Source organism: Microtus pennsylvanicus, chromosome 18 (genome assembly GCF_037038515.1).
Source record: "Microtus pennsylvanicus isolate mMicPen1 chromosome 18, mMicPen1.hap1, whole genome shotgun sequence".
In the NCBI taxonomy this organism is placed as follows: domain Eukaryota; kingdom Metazoa; phylum Chordata; class Mammalia; order Rodentia; family Cricetidae; genus Microtus; species Microtus pennsylvanicus.
Window position 1 is genome coordinate 7718204 of NC_134596.1, and position 20563 is coordinate 7738766.

General features: G+C 48.5%; 1 protein-coding gene across 14 annotated transcripts in view; it reads right to left on the bottom strand.

Moving 5' to 3' along the window:
* Positions 1-20563, bottom strand: part of Nav2 (neuron navigator 2) — a 615193-nt gene that overhangs the window by 167439 nt on the left and 427191 nt on the right. For 12 of the 14 annotated variants that reach the window (XR_012908349.1, XM_075953182.1, XM_075953180.1 and 9 more), the window contains exons 6-7: positions 17273-17341; positions 10248-10414 (exon numbers count right to left, since the gene is read on the bottom strand). Coding sequence is in view for 13 of the 14 variants with exons in the window: in XM_075953182.1 (XP_075809297.1) it covers positions 10248-10414; positions 17273-17341 (236 nt within the window). In the remaining variant the exon portion in view is untranslated. The remainder of the gene's footprint in view (positions 1-10247; positions 10415-17272; positions 17342-20563) is intronic. The other 2 variants (XM_075953176.1, XM_075953175.1) reach the window with 1 other exon arrangement.

The window sequence follows — 20563 nt, forward strand, 5'->3', positions numbered from 1 at the left end:
TGGTTTTAAAAACATCCTTTACTCTTGGTTGACCAGGATTGCTGAGGCAGAGCAAGGACATCCATGAGGGCTTCAGGTTTTGGGTCAGAAGCAAGAAGATCATAGTAAAGGCCTGGGACTGTCAGCTTAGCTTTGGCTGCTTGTTGCTTTTCACCCTTTCGGACCTGTGAACACTTGATTTCATTGACTGAGCAAATACTCGATTGCACAGGGCTGGTTCTCCTCTCATTTCCATTGCAAGGCAGTTCATTGCAATGACATTGAAGTTCAGAGTGTTCAATGATCCAAAGTCAGGTGACCTTCATGGAGAGCTGCAGGGACCAATCCCCGGGGGCCTGAAACCAAGTTGGACATTCACCTAACACCTTCCCTGCCAGATAGTACACCAGAGGAAGCAGGGACGGGGGTGGGAGGGAAGCGGACACTGAAAACCAGGCCCAGCACTGAAAGATAGGTGTAGGCAGAGCCACACCCATACCTGCAGAGAACCATTTTGCAGGACACTGTCTCTTCTCACGAGTTGCTTGCCTCTGCCCTCCTCAGTATGACTCTGAAGTTCTTTCCCACCCTCATAAACGTGGGCAGGCCTGCACGAGAAGACAAGACATGGTGCCCCCTTTAGGGATGAGGTCTCAATGGGCCTTACACACCTCAATCCCCTATCCAAGAACTCATCTAAATAACCCAAAAACAGCCAGGAAGAAGTTCTTGAAAGAAGAAGGATCATACAGAGATAACTAGCCATTCCCCATGACTCTAGACATAGTCATGAGTCTGGGACACCTCAGCAGAAATATCTGGTCAACCTGCAAACTTGTGGGAAACACACATAGCTGTTATCTAAAGTATTACTTTCCAGGGCTGGGATGACAGGGGAAGCCACAATGTGTCCCATCAAACTCAAGGCTAAGCCGTCCAGAGGAAAGCGGCTCCCACTGGTTCCTCTGTGACTTCCTATTACCTCGGCTGTGAAGAAGCTCTGGGAGAAGGAAACACACTTCTTTCGGAGGGATTGAGATGAAACGTCTTAAATTTGATGAAGGGACCAAAGGTCTGGCATGGCGCGACTTGGGTGAGAATCCTTATGTTTGGTGTGGGCAAATCACCCCCACCCCCGCTGCCCAGACTTGCTGGTTTGGGTTCTGAACCAGAAGAACTAATACGATACAAAGTCATTTCGGTTCCTAACAAAGACTGCGTCTGAGCCCAGTCTGTCTAACACATGAGTGGCAGGATAGAATAGGGACATCTCCAGTGCACGGGAATCCTCAAAGCAGTGCAGGGTCTTCCCTATATGGCCTAGCATGATCTGCGTTCTGCAGGCTGGGCTTTCTTGATGAATAGTGCCCACCTACACTAAGGATGTGAAGCAGGTGTTTGAGTACAGAACCCAGGCTACCTGGCAGGAGAAAAGGGCAGAAAAATAGATCCAATCGGTAAAAACTCAAGCCACAACATGCATCATCTCACCAAGCAGCCACCATCGCAATTCTGTGGCAAGGATCCTTCTCTGAGGCCACAAGGATGGCCGCAGAGCAAGAACGTATCCAGTTCACAACTTATCTCAGCTTAGGAGAGAAATCACCCCAAGTACACAACCCGTGCGGGAAACCCGGTGCGAATGTCACCGAGGGCAGTATGTGCACATTTTCTTCTGCCTTTTTTGGGGGGAGATGGGGGAGGACTAGAAACAACTTCTAGAGTGTAAGTGGCATTGTTGAGGATCAAGTGCATTTTGGGGGGGATGGACATCTTTACAGGAGGCGGGGCTTAAGAAAGGTCATAAACTGTGGGCTGTACCTGTGACATTGTTCAAATGACAGAGGCATTTACAGAACGCGCATCAATCACAGATTCTACCCTTTACCTGAGATAGTCAACTAAAGTTTGCCAACATCATCAAGGCTGTCTGCTCAAACCCCAACACGCGGCAGCCAGAACAGGGCTGATGGAGCCTTCCTGAACCTAGGGGAGAAAGGGGGGCAGAGAACTCCCCTCCCAAAAGACTCATCCTACTGAGAGAAGACATGTATGAAAGTCCTTTATTTATTTGTTTCTTAATGTGGAGCCAAAATTGGTTTCCCTGCAAATTTGTTCTTTTACTTACTGTGTGTGCGTGCGCGTGCACCAAGGACTAAACACAGGGTCTTACGGATGCCAGGGAAGCATTCTACCACTGAGATACATTCCCAGCTATCCCTGTAACTTTTTAGTTTTATTTCCTATGGTTAGAGAGAAGAAAATGCTAGCCTAGGGCACAGACCCTCATTTCAGCAGGGAAACTGGTTTTGGTTTATCTGATTTTTCAATTAGTCCATGTCCTAAAACATCCTTAGCTCCTAACCACTGTATGAAAAAAAAATGAGTAAACACCATAACAAGAATTCTGTGGGCCTCACCCTGATGAGGGCACCCAGTGCGGAAACACACATATGCTGTGGTACCTAGGTTTTTGCAGAGGAGTAATTATCACACTCTTATCTTTCATCTGTCTCTCCCACCGGACAATGAGTTTGATGAGGGTGGGGCTGGAGCCCCCCTCTTCACCTTTGAATATCAGGGACTAGGCTGATGTGCAATTGGACAATGACATGTCCCAGGATATGAAGGGTGGAATCAGGACCTGTGTGGTCACCAAGCTTTGCTCCGTCAGAACTGGTCACCCATTAAAAACAAATAAATCTAGCATAACTTTCTTAGAGCAAAAATCCACTGGTGCCTGCAAAGATTCCTTTCCTTAGGGTTAAACCCCATCCTCGAATCCAGCAGCTGGCTGCCTACTTAAGGGCAGTGAATGACAGCCTGGAGGAGGAGCGGCTTAGCTCAGGCCCTATGTCAGTTTCTTGTCACTAAAGATAGAGTTTCTCCTCCAGGTCACTGGGACTTTATTGATCACACTTAGACAATCTTAGGATCACAAGTGGAGGAAATAAAGGATGGAAACCATGTCTGGATAGCAGCATGTGGACAACACGCAAATCTTTATCTTTCTGGTATGATGACTTAGCTCAGTGGTTAAGAGCACTGGCTGCTCTTCCAGAGGACCCAGGTTCGAATCTCAGCACCCGCAAGGAAGCACACAACCATTTGGAATTCAGCTCCAAGGGATCTGATACCCTCCTTTGGCTTCTGCAAGCACCAAGTAATATGACTAGTACACAGATATACACGCAGAAAAATACCCAAATATAAGACAGTAGAATGATTTTTTAAAATTAAAATTGAAAAAAAAAAGAACGCTAAAGATGAGCTGTCATCACAAGACTCGGGCAGCAGAGGGCAGCAGAGGATCAGTGTCTTGGGCTACCCAGTAGTCAAGATGGTTGTAGGGTTTGTTTATGGTTTTGTTTTCCCTTGAAGCCTTGCTTTTCTCAAGCTGAGTTACTACAGGCTGAGGACCTTGCAATCCAGTTTTCATTACAGCTAAATGCTATGATTCTCCCATCACAGCAAAGGCAATGGACTGACTCAGCAGGACACAGAGGGCCCCACTTCACCTTGGGAGAATTAGGTGGGTCCCTGTGTTATCATCCACAAAGCTCAAAGGGCCTCCAGACCACAGAAACAGGCAGAGCCACTGCTGAAGAACCCACCAGGAGCTCCCCAGACACCACGGAGTGAACCGTGTCCTCTGTGCACGACATTGGCAGACAGGCTCACCACCAAGGAGGCCATTGAGACCACCGCTTCAGAGACAGTCCTCTCGCTGTGGTCCCTCATCTACAGCACCTAGAGAGGCTGGATCCCTCCCACCCCAGCTGTACGTTGATGTTCTAAAGAGGCAGGTACACAGTGAGGGGCGAGCTGCAGCTGGAGACGGCATCTTGTCCGATGAGTTGGTTTCATCCCCAGGAAGTCCATCTTCAGCAGAGAAGGGGTCAAGTGCCTGCATGAGAAACTCATCACGAAGCGCCAATTATGGCGGTACCGGGGCAACACAGCTCAGCTGCCCCTCCTCACTCCGGCGCCTTGATTGTGAAGACGGGCCTTGCAAGCCCATGGAAAGGTTGACTAATGTATCTTTAAGTGTAGATGAATATTGCCAAATACATAACTTAGGAGAAAAATGTTTTTTTTTAAAAAAAACTTTTAAGTAAATGGAGAAAACCAAGTGTTGCAGACCAAACTTGGGTAAGCCTGGCTAAGGGAGCACCCAGATGCCCAAATGCATTCCTCTTCTGATGAAGCTTTAAATTACATTGGCTCTGCGTACATGTGAAGCTGTCTGCCTGACAAGGGGGAGCAGGGGAAACAGCGGAGTCATCACCTGCAGACCAGACACACAGCAGATACTCATCTCGCATCCCCAACACGGGGTAACCAAAGAGGTATTCTGTCTTCTTCTACGACCCATCTCTCTTCCTTTCCCCCACTCATTCGTCCTGCTTCCCAAAGCCAGGTTCATTGTCTTTTAGAGTGAGGGCATCTAGCAAGATCATAAGCTTGCACGCTGGAGCTGAAGCACATTTGTATTGCTGGAAAGGCAAACCAGGCTATTCAGCCTTCTTGTCTCTGTGGGGAAGGGTTGGGCCAAGCATGGACATTCGTAGCTTCACACACCCAAGGGGCTTCAAGCTCTTCATGAGCCAAGAGCACAGAGAGCTTGCGTGGGCAAGCTGACACCCCCTGGCCCTGCCAGCCTTCTGATAACATACCCACAATCCTTTGTATATCCCAGCCCAAGTAAAGGATCAGAGCCTATCCGCATGTGTTCTATGAACAAGAAAGCAATGAAAACATTTTAAAATAAAATATAACAACTTGAAGAAGTGCAAGACAAAACCACAAAAGCAAAGCAAGCTTTGAAGTACTTGGCAATCAGAAAGTCATCTAAAGTGCTGGCCCTGAGGATACATTTAAATATAGTTATGACAAAATGTACATGAAATCTTTATGGGTTGCCATTTTTGAGCTCCTGCTGCATGCCAGGCTTGAGCTGGTACGGGAGCAGAGGTCTCACTACCTATCTCCAAATGTATAACAGTAAATCGTCAAACACTTGCTAAGAGTTACAAGACCATTAGGAGATGGCAGTTCTTACAATGTATAACTAAGAACAAGGGTTTTCCACCTCTATGGCCTTGGGGATTCCTGGAGTGTCAACTATAAACAAAGAGACTTGAATTAAAGGGCAAGGATTATAAAGTCCAGGGTCCATATTTGCACAGTCACTTTGGAAAGCTGACAAACTGATCATCCGTGATCACACCTTGAGAAACAAGCTCTCTCCCACACAGCTCTAGGTGTGCGTGCGTGTCTGTGTAATACAGGAAGTTAGAAAGGAGACGATGAAGGGGAGGGAGGGGAAAAAGCAAGGATATTGAGGGTAATGGGGTACAATAAGACAGATAAAGGGGGGGGCAAAAAGAGGTAGACATGGTAAAGAGAAAAGCAGTGGATGATTGAAAAAAAATTAGTTCATGCGGTTGAAGCGATAACTCAGCAGTTAAGAGCATTGACTGCTCTTCCAGATGACCCAAGTTCTATTCACAGTATCTACACTGTGGCTTACAATCATCTGTAATCCCAGCCCTAGGGGATCCACCTCCCTTCTCCTGGCCTTCTTGGGTACTGCATGCATGTGGTATATAAGTGTATATGGAGGAAGAACATGCATACACAAAAAATAAAAGTAAAGTTTTTAGTGTACTGATGTGCGTATGTCACAGTGAAAAGCATTTCTTTTTTGAATTTTAATTAGGAGTACATGGGTGTCTGTGTGGTATGTGTATATGTGAGTGTGACAGCCTGTGAGGTCCAGAAGGTGTCAGATCCCTTGGAGCTGGAGGTACAGGCAGTTGTGGACTGCCTGGTGAGGGTGCTGGGCACTGTGAGTCCTCTATAAGAGCAGCAGTTCTCTTAACCGCTGAACCCTCTCTCCAGTCCCCACCTGGGTTTAAAGGTATAGGAAACAAAAACTCAGATTAACTATCACACACAAAAGGGTGAGTCAATGGGAGTATCCTCTATGTCCAAGGCTGACAGAAGGGAGTAAACAACTCTGAAAATGCAAACTGAATAACTTGGTCCTATGGGGAAATATTCCATATGATCACAACTCAGGCTATCTACTGTATTTAACAAGAGTCAGTGAGAAATGATGAATCTGAAAAGCAGGGGCAAAGGCTGTGCTTTGGCGGCCGAGCATACACGGGTCCCACAGGCCACAGCTGCCTACCACTGACACCGTGGGAAGTTCAGTCTCTATGTTCATCTCCTTCCTTCCTCTTCCTCCCTCACTCTGGTACTCACACACTGGGTTGAGGAGATGGCTTGGTGGGTAAACAAGCTCGCTGTGGCAGCAGGAGGACCTGAGCTCCGTCCACCCAAACCCAGGTAAAGGCAGAGGCAGTAGCATGTGTCGGTAATGCCAGCATCCCCACAGGGAGGTGACAGGTAGAGACAGGAGAATTCTTGAAAGCTTGTAGGCCAGCTAGTGAGAATCACGGGACCCCATCTCAGACAAGAAGGGAGGGGAAGGACCTACACTTGAGATTGTCCTCTGACCTCCAGATGCGTGCTATGCACCTGTGCGTGCAGACATGCACACACACACACACACACACACACACACACACAGAATAAAAGAAAACCAATGGTCTAGAGTTTTGAATTTACCAAGGCTCATGGATACGATCACCGTGACAGCCACCAGTGTGTACTCACTGGGATCGTGTGGACACTTTGCATGAACTACATCAGCATGGACACTGTTTGGGAGTGGTGAGCCTCCACGTATACAGTCACTTTTCATCTATTCAATTGGACCCTGTCCATAATTTGGAATCAAAGGAAGCTATGGTGTGAATGCAAGCCATACAAAGAAACCTCCTGTTAGAACCACAGCCATCACTGTCGCACTGGTGAAAGGGAGCATTTTGGTGTTTCTGGTGCCAGGAAAGTGACATTCACGATGTCAGCTAACTCCAGCCATGAGGAAATGGCAGGTGGAGCCTTTACTGAAATGTCTACAACAAACAAGAGAGATGACTGGGACACAAATTTGGATTGTGCAAGGAAAAAAAAAAACCCAACAAGCAAGAATACCATGTGTGTGACTTCCTGGGGACAAAGGTCCATTGGGTGCCACTTCAAATCAACAAGCCGGGTATCTGAGAAGTGGGGAGACTTGCTGGTGGGGAAAGATAAGAAACCCATTGTGCTTTTGCATGTGAACAGGAACTTCGGGTGATCTTCTGAATGTCCCCCTGGGAACCTGATAAAGATGAAAAGCTACTGTGTTACTAAGCAACAGTGCTCACAGTGGAAATGACCTCTGAATAGCCAACCACCTTTGGACCAGAAAGAACTATAGAGAAAGTATGGGTGCCTCTTGAGGACGTCATCACTTTGGGCTTCTCTGAGAACTAGGGCCACTAATTGGGGTTCATATTGCGGGGGCCCCAGAAGTAACACATACTGAGCTATTTCAAGAGATGTGGTGCCAGTGGCTTTGACACAGTGACTGTTGGCGTCCTGGGCAGGGCTTGCACCTGCACTGCAGACTGGAGTGGCACCTGCCAGCACCTGCAACGACTGTCTGCAGCCTTCCAAGGACAGTGGTACCCTGGGATGGCCTTTAAAGGTGAACTGGAATAGATACCCTGGTGACGGCAACTCAGAGTCACACTTATGGGAAGCGGCAAGGGCATGAATTCAAGTTTGGTCATCTCTCTTCAAAGTATTTGCCTTGGCTTTAACTTGAGGCCAATACCTTTTCTTCAGACCTTTGTAGTCTGGCCTCAGGGATGAATGTGGCTTCTTATCTGGCCTAGCCTTTCTTCTTCCAGGGTCATGGGAGGACTTTGAGTGTGGTAGCTAAACTCAGCCTGACAGCCTGGGCACACAGGGTTCCATCCCCAGACTACCTCCTGGAGCATTCTTTAAATGCAACCGTGGTCCCCTGATCCATACCTGACGCTGGTTGTGAGACACCGCCCCCACCCCTGATGGATGGTAGCCCAAAGATCACAGCAATTCTGCAGCTGCTTCTGGAAATGATGCAGAATTATCCTCAGCTCTCTCTGGCAAGGGTCACGGTTCCAGAATGACCAATGAGGCCTACCCATCACTGTGGCAACTTCAGACGGGGCCACAACCAAACCCAAGTTTACCATGAAAGTGAACCCAGCAGATCTGTTCTCAGATCAACACCCAGACAAATACTAGCTAGGATAAGTATTTTAGAGCAACTCACTCCTTCTGAAGTCCCATCCTAGCACTAAGGGAAAGCAACCGGGTACCACTCTAGACTCCCCCAGAGCGAACTTGGTTATGTCATTGAGGCCCAGTGGCAGGGCAGCGGAGCATCTCGTCCTTCACACTGCTTCAGTGATGGAGGACCTCACAGGTGGAGGAGAGACCCGAAGGAATTTCTGCCATGCCAGGCCACTGCATTGATAGTCACAACAATGCCAGCGAAGAAGGCCAGATTCACCCAATGGCTTTATTAGTTCAGCACCTTAAAACAATTTGTCTCATTTCAAAATTCACAGCCCCCAGCAAGTTCACCCGCCCTGCCTCTGGGACTGTGGCAAGTAGCCAACCGCTTTTTGTACGTGTTAGTTACATCCTTTAAAAAGGGGGAATACACGAGGTGAGACACACGAGGAACTAAAAAGAAAATGGCTTTTCCTTATTGAGGTAAAACCCAAAGCATTTCTACATGCGTGTGTCGAGTTTCTATGGCTGCACTGTGGAAGTTCTGGAAGGCTATGTACAGTTCGGTTTAGACTGGAGCTTGTAAAGAAATATAAAAAAGAACTTCAAAAACATGCACTCTTGTGCCATTCTGCAAACAGATGTGATGTTTGTATTCCAAGCACAACTGTGTGGGTTTTTCACTTTTTATGTTGTTTTATTTATGTGTATATTTGTATGTCTGTCTGTACGTGAGTAGGTGCATCTGAGTACAAGAGCCCAGAGGCCAGAAAGGAACGCCAGATCCCCTGGAGCTGGAGTTACAGGTAGTTGTGTACTGCCCAACATGGGTGCTGGGAACTGAACTTGGGTCCTCTGCAAAAGCAGCATGCATTCTCAATTGCTGATCCATGTCCCCAGCCCCTCCGAGCACCGTGTTATAGAGAACGGCATGATGAAACAGGGCAAAGGAGAAGTGGGGCGTGGAGCTCAGGGATACAGCATCTGCCTGGCATGACAAGGCTGTGGGTTGGAGCCCCAACATCACAAAAGTGAGACAAACAGACCAGAAAAAGACATAGGCTAAACAAAAGCCCTTGACTTTGTATGAGACAGAACCCCCACTGGGGCAGGATTGCATAGATGTGACTGGTCTATACACCTGGCATAAGACCGTATAGCAATGGTTGAGAAATCTGTTAGCCATAGTCATTAATAAACTCTCAAAGGGAATCGGGCTCCTTAACTCAAGTGCTACTGGCTTGGGGAGGAGACAGCATGGGACCGAGTTCATGCACAAAATAAGGGCTGCCTGGGCTCCTGCGCCACTTCAGGGACACAGGCCTATGTCTCAAGAGGATGGGTACCATGATCCAGGGTAAGCTCTAGGGTATTTCCACACTATCATAGGGAATGCTTCTGAGAGACCTGGCTTTGTGTTCTGCCCTGCATGTTGGGCAGGTAGTCAGGGCTCATCTTCCACTGAAGACTCAAATAATTTGCTTCAGTTTCTTAAGAGTTTTGCAGGCTTCTAGAAGCAAAGGTAGCTTTCCTACCTTCTGCAGAGGTCTTCCATGAAGCCCCTCACCTTGCTTTTTCTCCATCCTGAAAGCTCGGTAGCAAAGATGGCCACACACCCTTATATCACAACCCCAGGAGCAAGTCTGTCTGCTTCTTCTGTGCCAGCCAAATGCTGACACATTTTCAAAGATGAAAAATGCCCGTATTCCTAATGCTCTTCACATCATTTCTGGTAGCTCCCAAAGCATGCCACACCAAACTTGCATTTCTCCCAAACCCTTCTGCTGCACAGCACACAATTCTATGAAAATTTAATCTCAAATTTCAAATGGCATCTTGTTTCTTATCTGTAGTCAAGTGTCTTATGGGCCATAGCTAAACAAAGAACTTACTCTGGCTGGCTCGCTGGCTGTGAATATAACAATACTTTTCCTATCGTACGGATGCCACTGATAACCATCTTCTTGCTATGTATGTGTGTGATTAAACCACAGTTCTTCATCTGGTTTGCAAGTTTGATTTTGACCCCACCCAAACTTGCCCAGAGGAATCAAAAAACTGAGGAAAGACTTGAGGAAAAGACTCACCTTTTTCATGGCTGCTTGGTGGTGGGGGTGGGGGTGGAGAGGTGACAGGCTTGGATTTGTCGTAGTTGTTAAAGCTCTGGCTGCGTCGGTTGTTGGCAGCGGCTGACCCTCCACGTGTTTTGGCCTCGCTGCCTGCAGCGGCCACCCTTGCGGTAGGACCTGGAAGTCTAAAATGCAAAGGTCAAAGAGTAATGCAGTCAGTCTGAGGAATGCAATAGTGCCCCGGAAAGAATTGCAACCATGCAGGAGAGAAACAAGAACAACAAACTCAGACACTGGGCCTGTGGAGACTGCTAGTCAAAGGCAGAACATAGCAAACAGGCTATATCTGACTCCGGGGAAGCCCAATGGCAAAATGGGAACACAATTCCCTAGAGTCAAGAGGAAATTTGAAGGAAAATCTTTAAGTTTGCTGATGGAAAAATATAAAACTCATCTTCTTTATCTATCAAGACAGGCATTCTTACTTTTCGACACGAGGGAACCACGACATTCCTGACTCCCTATCCAGAATGGAGCATCAATAGCTTTTTAACCCGTGGGCACTGTGCTGGAAATAACATCCAGAGGTGTGGGCATTAAGGCAAGGATTCGGTTCCTAACGGTAAGAGAGCAAATGCTACCACTCCACCCCGACGAATCTGCCGTGCAAACCTGAGGCCTGGCTGCCACGGCTCATCTGCCTATACTTCCCTTCCACACCTGACAACCTGCCCCTGTGGCATCGCTTTGAGGCTGAAGCTGAGCTCCTCTCTACTGTCAACATGAGAAGTCATAATTCTATCTGCAAAGAACAGCAGGATCCAGTTAGTCTAAAGACAAACATACACTTTCCCTTTAAATAAAACCCCTTTTTGGGTGGTTCTGAAAGTAAAGTTGCCAGATTTCTTTGTAGCATGTCTTAAAGATGTCAAAGAGCACTCCCCGGAGAGGTGAGGGGAAAAGCCTCCGCAAACCCGAATGCTGGTCCAGGGACTTGCTAAAGCAGGCTGTTTCCAATAATTAAAGTTGAAAGATGAATACATGATGACATATTTAGTTGTATCCTTCAGTTAAAACCCACTGAGCCGTGTTTAAGAGCAACTGGAACCTCGGTTGACCAGGGTTGGACCCAATGAGAAGACTGAACTTTCAACTCATAAAGCTTTCAGCCTTTTTTCCCCCCCGTGTGATTCGGTAAGCACCAAAGAAGCCTGGAGTCTGGAAGCATTTTAGATGGAAGCAGCAAATGCTTAAAACTTTTTCTTGTTGGCTCAGCAAGAAAGATGGCTCCAGAGCACACGGCGAACATGAGCCGGTGTGAGAGGACTGTAAAACTGATCCAGTTAAAAAGCTGGCCGCGTCCCCATTCGAAGCCGGGAGAGGCGGAGGGGGCTGCTGCTCCCCTGGCCAGCCAGTGGGTCTTGAAGGCCTTGCTTCCTATTGTCTTGGGGAGCGTTCACCTCAGTGAATTTGCCACCTCTGGCTTAGAGAAATCCATCCCCACAATGACAGAACTGGTACAACTTCCCAGCAGTTCCAACATCTAGGGTGGGGCCGGATGTGTCAGCACAGCTGGCCAAGAGGATCCAGGAACGGGACCTTAGTGTGGCTTAGACCTGCTTCCGATGAGGTGTCCTGCAAATCCTCCATGTTAGGTGACATGGCCTCACATCCATCGGTAGAGCAGGTACACACTGGGGCTCTTGCGTTGGACTGATTTAAGCAGCCATGGACCGCACAAGTCTTTATCCCCACATACAGGGCTGGCTGGATGAGGATGATGAACTTGTTCCGAGATAATGTCACAGCTGAGGTATTCCGTGATGGAGGCTTCAACAGAGGGTTGTGAAGAGCAGGGAAGCACAAGGCAGCAAGGTGGAAAAGACAAATCCTTTCAGGGCTGCTGCAGAGTCTCCACTGTGCTCACCCAAGACCACAGGAGATCTTTAGACAGCACAGAAGCAAGCCATCCAAGCATAGGGCAGGTCGGTCATAATCCTGAGTCGTTCCGATTTCCTGGGAGGGAGTGCGGTGTAATGTCCAGAGAGCAGGCATCCCCACCCACAGGACTCGGAGCCAGCCTCGCACCTGACATTCCTATTCCTCATCTATAACTTTGGGATAATAACTCCCCAATGCATGGCTGTCCATCTGAAATGGGATTTGATACCTAATCCATGGTGCCACTGAGTTCCCTTCTCACCCTCCCTGCTTCGCACAGACTCATAAGGACATCATCATAAAGGGAGCACACCGTGGTACAAAACAAGAATCACACAAGGAAGGAAGCAGATGGACTTAAAGGCTAGAAAAGGGGGACAAAAATCAGTACGAGACCAACACCTGCAAAGAGGCAAGACAGGCTCTGTCAAGCAGGCCTCTTTCTCATTAAAGAACATTCCAGAACAGAAACTATTTTGTCTGTGACGGAGAACTTGCCCTTGGGAGACTTCTGGGCTATTTGTGCCTCCCTCTGTAGTGAAACAGCCCTCATTTGGGACTAAGAACAGTCCTGGGTTCCTCATGGTGGCCACGGCGCCTCGCTCTGAAGTTCACCATCTGAAGCCTCTTTCACCTGCCTGAAGATTTTAGCAAAATCCACCCTGGCTGGCTGGTTTTATGTCAACCTGACCCAGGCTAAAGTCATCTGAGAGATAGGAACCTCAACCGAGAAGGTGACTCTATGAGACTGGACACAGGCAACAGTCTATAGGGCATTTTCTTAAACGATATTACTAATGAAGGATGTGGGAGGTCCAGTCCATTTTAGTTGAGGCCATCTCTGGGCTGGTGGTGCTGAGTTCTATAAGAAAGCAGGATGAGCATGCCATGACAAGTTAAGTCATAAAGCAGAACCCTCCACGGTCAGCTCCTGGCTCCAGGTTCCTGTCCTGACTGCGTTCAGTGATGAAGAGTGAAGTGGAGGTCAAGTCAGATAGACCCCTTCCTCCCTAACTTGCTTTCGGTCATGGTGTTTCATCTACAACCGTAGCAACACTAACTAAAACAGCACACCATGTACAAAGACCTTGAATGAATGTTGTGTGAGAAGTAAGAACTCAGCTGCAAGGAAACCAGCGCATCCCTTGGGAGAGGGTGCTGATTTACAGCTGAATTCACTCAGGATAAATTTCAGTATGAGATTTCAAGTACGGGATCTCAAAGTCAAAGCAACCATGATGTCCCAAGACAGCCGGGTGATCACAGAAGCCAACCACCAGCTGCAGGAGGCAGGACTAGTCTGAAGAATCCTCTCCAGATCCGAAGGAGCCGGCTGCCCCCAGCTGACAACTAGGTGACATGTGTGTGGATGCAAAGTGCAGAGGCCATTCAGAGAAAGGAAGTGATGACTTTCAAAGTCAGAGGGGGACTAAACGGGAGACCCCAAAGCAAGGGCCAGATGTGGGGTGTGGAAGGGGAATGTGAGGAGAGGCCCAGAAGGGAAAGCACGCCACAGGTGGTCAGCGCTTGCAGAAAGCAGAGAGGGCAAGCTTGGCACGGTGGCTCATGCCTGTAATTCTAGGTACTCAGAAAGCTGAGGCAGGAAGAGTCTAAACTCAGGGCTGTATGGATTAGAGTATGTTCAAGGTCAGCCACAGCAAGGCAGTGAGGTCTGAGGAGGCCTAAGGTATGGCTCACGGGAAGAACATCTGCCTTGTTTGCAGTGCAGCGGACGGCCACCGAAGTAGAGCTAAACATGGTGGCTCCTACCTATAGCCCTGCTCTGGTGAGCTGAGGCAGGTAGACTCAACACCAGCCTGCGCTACAAAGTGAGACCCCATCTCAAAGCACACTTAAAAAAAAGGGGTGGTGGTGGACAGAGCTGGAATGGGCTGGTTCTTGAGGGACAGAGAGGAGGAAAGCAGCCAGGAGAAGTGACCAGGCCCAGGGGGAGGATCTTGTGGGTCATACTAGGAAGAGCTACCATGTCATACTACCATGACTTATTAGGGCTGATGCACTAATTAAGGAGGCCAAGGGCAGAGCTGGAGCTAAAAATAAGAGTATGTCGAGTTTCCCAGTGACAGACCCGTCCCTGGCCTCATGCAGGCTTGTGGCCTCTGGCTAAGCAGTTCATTACTGCTAACATCCATGGGTATCAAGGGAACTTGGGTCAACCCCAGCCCGGAAGCATGTGCTGTCAGTCACATCAGAATCCTGCCTTGCTGAAGAGCTGGGTCTGACCCGTAGGGACAGCTGCGGGTGGTATGGCCGATGCTGCCCACCACTCTGCCCCACGCAAGGCAGTGGGAGGCAGGCGGGCAGATGGGCCCTGTGCTGCTCATGGCACCAAGAGTTGCCTGCAGCCCGACAAGAAGAACTTCACTTGGGATGGTCATTTCCTATCCAGCTCCAAACAGACAGAAGGTACAGATGGGTTTTCCCAGACACACATGGTGTTTTAAAAAATAATAATAAGGGAAGTGTGGTGAGAAGGTGGGAGACGGGTCTGTTGTGAGAGCGGTGGTCAATTTCTCCAAAGTGTGCAGAGCCAAGCAGGGGACTGAACTTATTCCTGGCACAGACCCTACAACCGAGCCCCCGTGCCTCCACTCCATGTGCTGTACGTGCTGATGGAAGAGGGCAGTTCTTCCCTCCCAACCCCACTTCAAAGGCCGGGAGCAGAGGGGTGCCCCTCCCAGGAAGCATGGCAGCTTGTGAGCACATGCTGGGGGTGGGGAGCCCAGGATCGGAGATGCTTTCCTGCCAGACAAGATGATTAAATGCTAAATCTCTCATTTCCACAGCATCTGCTTTTCAGCAGCTAGGCGGAGGACTGACTATCCCACTAATTTGATTCCACTCCCCAAGACGGCCATGCAGGAATCCGCTCAGCCTGGCTGCCTTACCTACCTCAGCCCAAAGACCAACATCACCCATGCATCTGCAACTGACTGTGTACGGATGATATTCCAAAACCGTGAGAGCCTTTTACAAAATCCTCAGGACACGGTGAGTGAAGCAAGGTGGACATAGGACCTGTGCCTAGAGATGAAATCATTTACCCAGGTAATGCTAAGAGGTGGCTAAACCTTTGTGTCGCCTCCAGCAGGCAATGCACAGTAAATGCCTGTGATTCTACCGGTGATGTCAGGGAGGGAGGACACAGTAGTCAGCAGAGATGCTTGAGGTTCACATTCAAGGGCGAGCTTCTTGTTCTGCCGAACATCTCTGGTCTCCATCAAGATCCTTGGTCCTGGCAGGAATCCCAGCAGCGTTTATACATCTACAAGGGACCTGTCTCCAGAGTTCTGGGCAGGTTAGAAGAGTGGGGGTGCTTCTCCTGCCAACCAGAGATTTCTGCTGTCCTTACTAGGGCTTAATAAGCCACGGTCCTGATAATGATACTCGGGGTAGCTGGGAAGAGGGGCATCCAGAAGTACAGCCTCAGCAGAGACAGAATACACTCCAAACTCTCTTGATGAGGGATGTAACTACTCGAAAGGAAGCCAAGCCTTGACCAAGGGGGAAGCTGGGAGCTCTGTTCCTGGCAGACTCAGGCTTTGTAGCTGCAACCCCCCCCACCCCCCCATCCCCGTCTTCAGCTCTTCCGCTCTCCCCGCTACCTCCTTCTAGTGTCTGTGCCACTGAGGGGCAGGCATGTGTTTCTAGTTACACAGCTTCCCAGTCAGCTCCTGTTATCTCTTGGGGCAGAGCCCTGGGCTTTGTGGGAAGACACAGGTTCCTCCAGGCTCTCCTTTCCTTTCACATGTACATGTGTTCCCACGACATTGCAATTGATTCAGTGGAATGAGCCTGCTGGAAGAGAGGCATCCATCCGCTCCTGCTGCAGTCTCCTCTTCTTCATAGGGGGAAGCTATCGCACGAATAACATGCATACACGGTGTACGGAAGCATGGTGTCATGCAGTTTCTCCCTCACTGGGCTGGTTGCTCTCAGGTTGGGTCTTGCTCCACACCACATCTCCAGAAAAAGAAACTGATTATAGAAGTTTCCCACAGCCTAGCAGAGGGGACAGCTGGCAGCTGGTCACAGATCTATGTATGCATGGATGAAACGAAGGGGTGGCTTTCCTTCACCTTCAGGACACAGTTCCTTGGGAAATAAATACGGCACGGGTCATCCCAGGGCTTCTCGCAGGGGCCACAGGCGCGGTGTGAAGGACAAGGCTGAAGGTTTGACAGAGAGGGGTCAACAACCACACAGAATGTAAGAGGAAGAAAGGGCAGCTTGGCCTAAGGGTTCTGGGGCAAAACAACCTGGGTTCTCTTCCATCTTCCGTGTAGCCTGGGGGCTTGGGCTCCCATTTGTCAACTTTCAGTTTCTATGATTGCAAACTGGGCTATTAACATGACCTACCTCGTTACCTCCTGGAGGCTGTAAGGATGAAATAAGTCTGTAGATGTCACAATGTACCTGGTTTTCCCACACCCAAGCATGCATCACAGGGTTCAGGAGAGGATGCCTGCAGACTAGTTTTTTTTGTTTTTGTTTTTTTCCAAGAAACAAGGCAACTTCCCCAGGGTGGGCAGGAGAATCCAGAAACAAAGACAGAACATGACAGCCTTCAGTTCTGAATTCACATTTCAGATGGTAGCTCACAACGAAACCTACCCCCCCAGTTAGTATTAGAGCAACAATGACCATAGCCAAAGCACAACACACAGAAAGGAGATGCAGATTAGGGCCAGGATGAAGCAGGGAGCAAATGCCATTCATTGTAAAAATCACTATATAACTACCTGGAAACTCACCTCCTCCTATGAATGGGATCCTGGTAATGAGGTGAAATCAATACAGTGAGAAGCATCCAGATGGAACCAGTCACACACACACACACACACACACACACACACACACACACACACTCCACGCTCCTCTTACACACATAAACACATTCCCAACCAAGGCCACTTTTGGAACTCCCCAAGCAGAATCATTAGCCAAAGCATGTTTGGGTTTAGGTAACCGGAGACACAGCGCAGGAAAGGGAATCCAAAGGGAACTCAGCCAGCGAGGAGGAAACAGGAAGAGTGGGCTGGGAGGAAACCATGCTTTGTAGGACACAGAGGACTGCTAACCTAGAGATCTTTTTCTGACCCAGAGTGAAGCGGATGATTTTGCTTTGAGATGAGTCCTTGGATGATGCACTGCAGGGCAGGAAGGAAAAGATGAGTGAGGAGAGAAGACCCTTTCGATACACCGAGAGGAGGGTACCTGGGCTGGTCCTCTGTTTATGGTTCACTAAACACACTGTGTCCCCTAGGCCTCACTTCAGAGACTTGATACATTTACAATGGGAAGAAATTACAGTCAAGATTATCTAAAACCTAGACTCGCCATCTCAGCTACTCAGGAGGCTGAGGCAGGAGGATGGGGAGTGTCTTTGTTACTTTTTTATTACTCTAAAGAGACACCATGACCAAGACAACTAATAGAGGCTTACTGGGGCTCCCGGTTTCCGAGAGTAAGTCTATAAGCATCTAAAATGGCACAAACCACCACAGAGATGGCATGTTCAAGATCTGCCTGGGCTACAGAGTAAGTTCAAAGGCAAGCCTTGGCAATTCAGTAAGACCTTATTTTAAAATAAAAAGAAAAAAATAAAGCTGGGGATATGGCCCAGTAACAGAGTACTTGCCCAATACGTGTAAGGCCCTAGGTTTAATCTCTATGACTGTAAAAGAAAAGATTTGTCTCAGGACATTGGTGATGTGCCCCTCCTTCCATACCATAGTAAATATCTTCTCTGCCTTCACTCAACTACACGCTTTCTTAATACTTTGTGTTTCTTTGATTTGATTTTTCTGCCACAGGGTCTCACATTGAAGCCAAGGCTGGTCTTAGAATCACTCTCACTAGATATTTTGGGTTGGCCTAGAACTTGTGGCAATCCTCCTGTAGCAGCTCTTCCTTTCTGTCTTCACAGCTCCTTACAGCGGTGCAACGCTTGGAGTAGGAAGCATTTATAATGCATAAAGCAACTTTCTAAAGCACTGATGTATTTTTATTTGAAAAGTTTGTTCGCTGGATGTAAAGGCAAAGGCCCCATAAATGTGTGCACTCCAAGGCTCTCTCTCCTGCCCCTCCCCCGCCAAGACAGGGTCTCTCTAGGTCATATTTAATCAAGAACAATTTAGAGTTATTTTGTGTTGTTCATCTTTCTTATGTCTCCTTAGATGAAGGTTAGGGTACCAGGGATGGCAAGTACTCTACCACAGAGCTGTCTCCTAGCCTGAAGCAGTTACCACTATCATTCCGACATCCATTTTTCCTGCGCTATATTCCCAGGAGAGCCTGTGGTGAGCAACTGTTCTTGGAAAGTGAGGGGGAGGTGGGAATGGTAAGAAAAAGGAAACCCAGCAACTTTTGAATGTTTCCTAAATAATGGACTATGGATTGTATTCAAGGCAGACACACATAGAAGTAGAGTAAGGCTTAGGAAATGTGCTCTTTCCCGAGATTCTATACTGTAGGAAACTTCTTGTTATGAGCTATGGGTCAAGCGCCCAGTCATGATGCGACAGGGGAGTGATGAGGCACTCCGTGGCTGCTCTGACATCCTCACGCCAATGTCTCAGATGTACTTGAGGAGTATTGGCGAGCTTCCTAGAGAGCTGCGGAATTTGGTGTTTGTTATCACGGGACATGTTGAACCTAGATGTTTTCTTAACGGGCATGTTTGCATCTTGAAGAGTTCTAACAAAACACCAGAGCAGACTGGCATCTAGGGGGCTCCCACCAGCACCTGACACTAATAAGCAGGGGTCCAAATGGTTACTCTTTGGGGCTGTGGCTACCAAAGATAGAACGTGGGGCTAGGAACACAGTGGAAGCCAATCGGTGATGTAATTTTTTCATCCTGAAGTCCATAGCCAGAGCGTTAGTGTGGGATATCCTATGTCCAGAGCTTGGCAAGATTCCTTTGAAAGCACAAATGGAAAGCAGCAATGCACGGCAGATGAGATCACCCACGTGCAGAAGTAATCAAGTCTGGTGGTGGATGAGGACCTAAGCACTCAAACCCGAATCCATGCCACCACTGTGTAGAAACGGAAAGCAGTAACATCATGGCGTTTTGCTTTCCTTACAACCTACAAATCTGTCTTTACCGTTTGGACTTTCTCCTCTTTCCCCTGCTCTGGACAGTGAATCTGTTTGTAGGCCTCTTGGCTCAGCCTCCAACATACACTTCAGGGTCCCTCTCCACCTGCTTCAGACCATCATGTTCCAAGTCACTCACGTCGCCTAGACTGCAAAGTCCTTCATCTTACTCTTGCTCCCTCACAAGCTCATTTACCAAAGAGATTTTTTTTTAAAATGTAAATACAATTAAACCCTGAGCCTCCTGGTACCTTAGAACCGAGTCCAAACTCCTCCCTTTCAGCCTGACTTTGGTGCCACATCACCATGCAACTGTCCCCCAAGAGGAAGGGTGCTGCTGCCTTCTCTGCTTGCAGGCAACCTTCCAGCTCCGTCTCTCCTCATTCTGCCCTGCCAAGCTTGCTCCCACCACAGAGCCTCCGCGCGAGCTGCTCCCTCTGCCAGATCTCCGCAGTTGAGGTTTGCACGGATGGCTTCTTTTCATTCATCTCTCCACTAGGTACCATGTCCTTGGAGGGGCTTCCCATCAAGCCAACCTGAACTATCAACCCTGAGTCCCATCATCTTCCTGCAGGCACACTGCTTCTCCCATCTTTTTCCCTGTTCATACGCTTGCTGTGCAGCAAAGAGAAGGCACCGTGGCTGTCACCCATCTCTGACTCCCGAATGACTAACAGTGCCTGGCACATAGAAGGTTTTGCACTAAGCAGATAAAGGAGCGCATACTGGCAGATCCAGGGTCCTGAGCAGACATGCAAAGACAGTGCTAACAACTCAACTGTGATGCTCTCTCCACTTTCCCCACAGAACCTTTCCCTGCGCTGTAGTTCTAGTGAGCATCTCAGAGAATGAGCCTGTGCAGAAAGAAGGCAGTGTGGGAGTGATGTACTCATCAAACAAATCGCTGAGGGCCACCAGAAAGCCTCCAGCCAGGGGACAGTTCCCAGTCAGGCATCCCTCCAGGAAAGAGCACAGTGCCTGGCTACTTAACTGTCTCCCCACTCCTCTCTCATTGCTAGTCTACACGACTCTCCTATTTCACAAATTTCCATAACACCAGTTGGATAATTAGATAATTAATTAGGGGGTCTCATTTACATGAGACCCATAACTCCCGGCTGTAATAACCTGCCAGTTGGGAAACTGCACATTTCATGGGGGAAACACAGCTGTGACTCCAAGGGAGCTGGGGGACAGGCAGCTCTGGGCTTGGTTTGTGGCTAGCAGGTGTTAAAAGGTCCGAGGAGATCAAGAAGCCTCCTGGACTG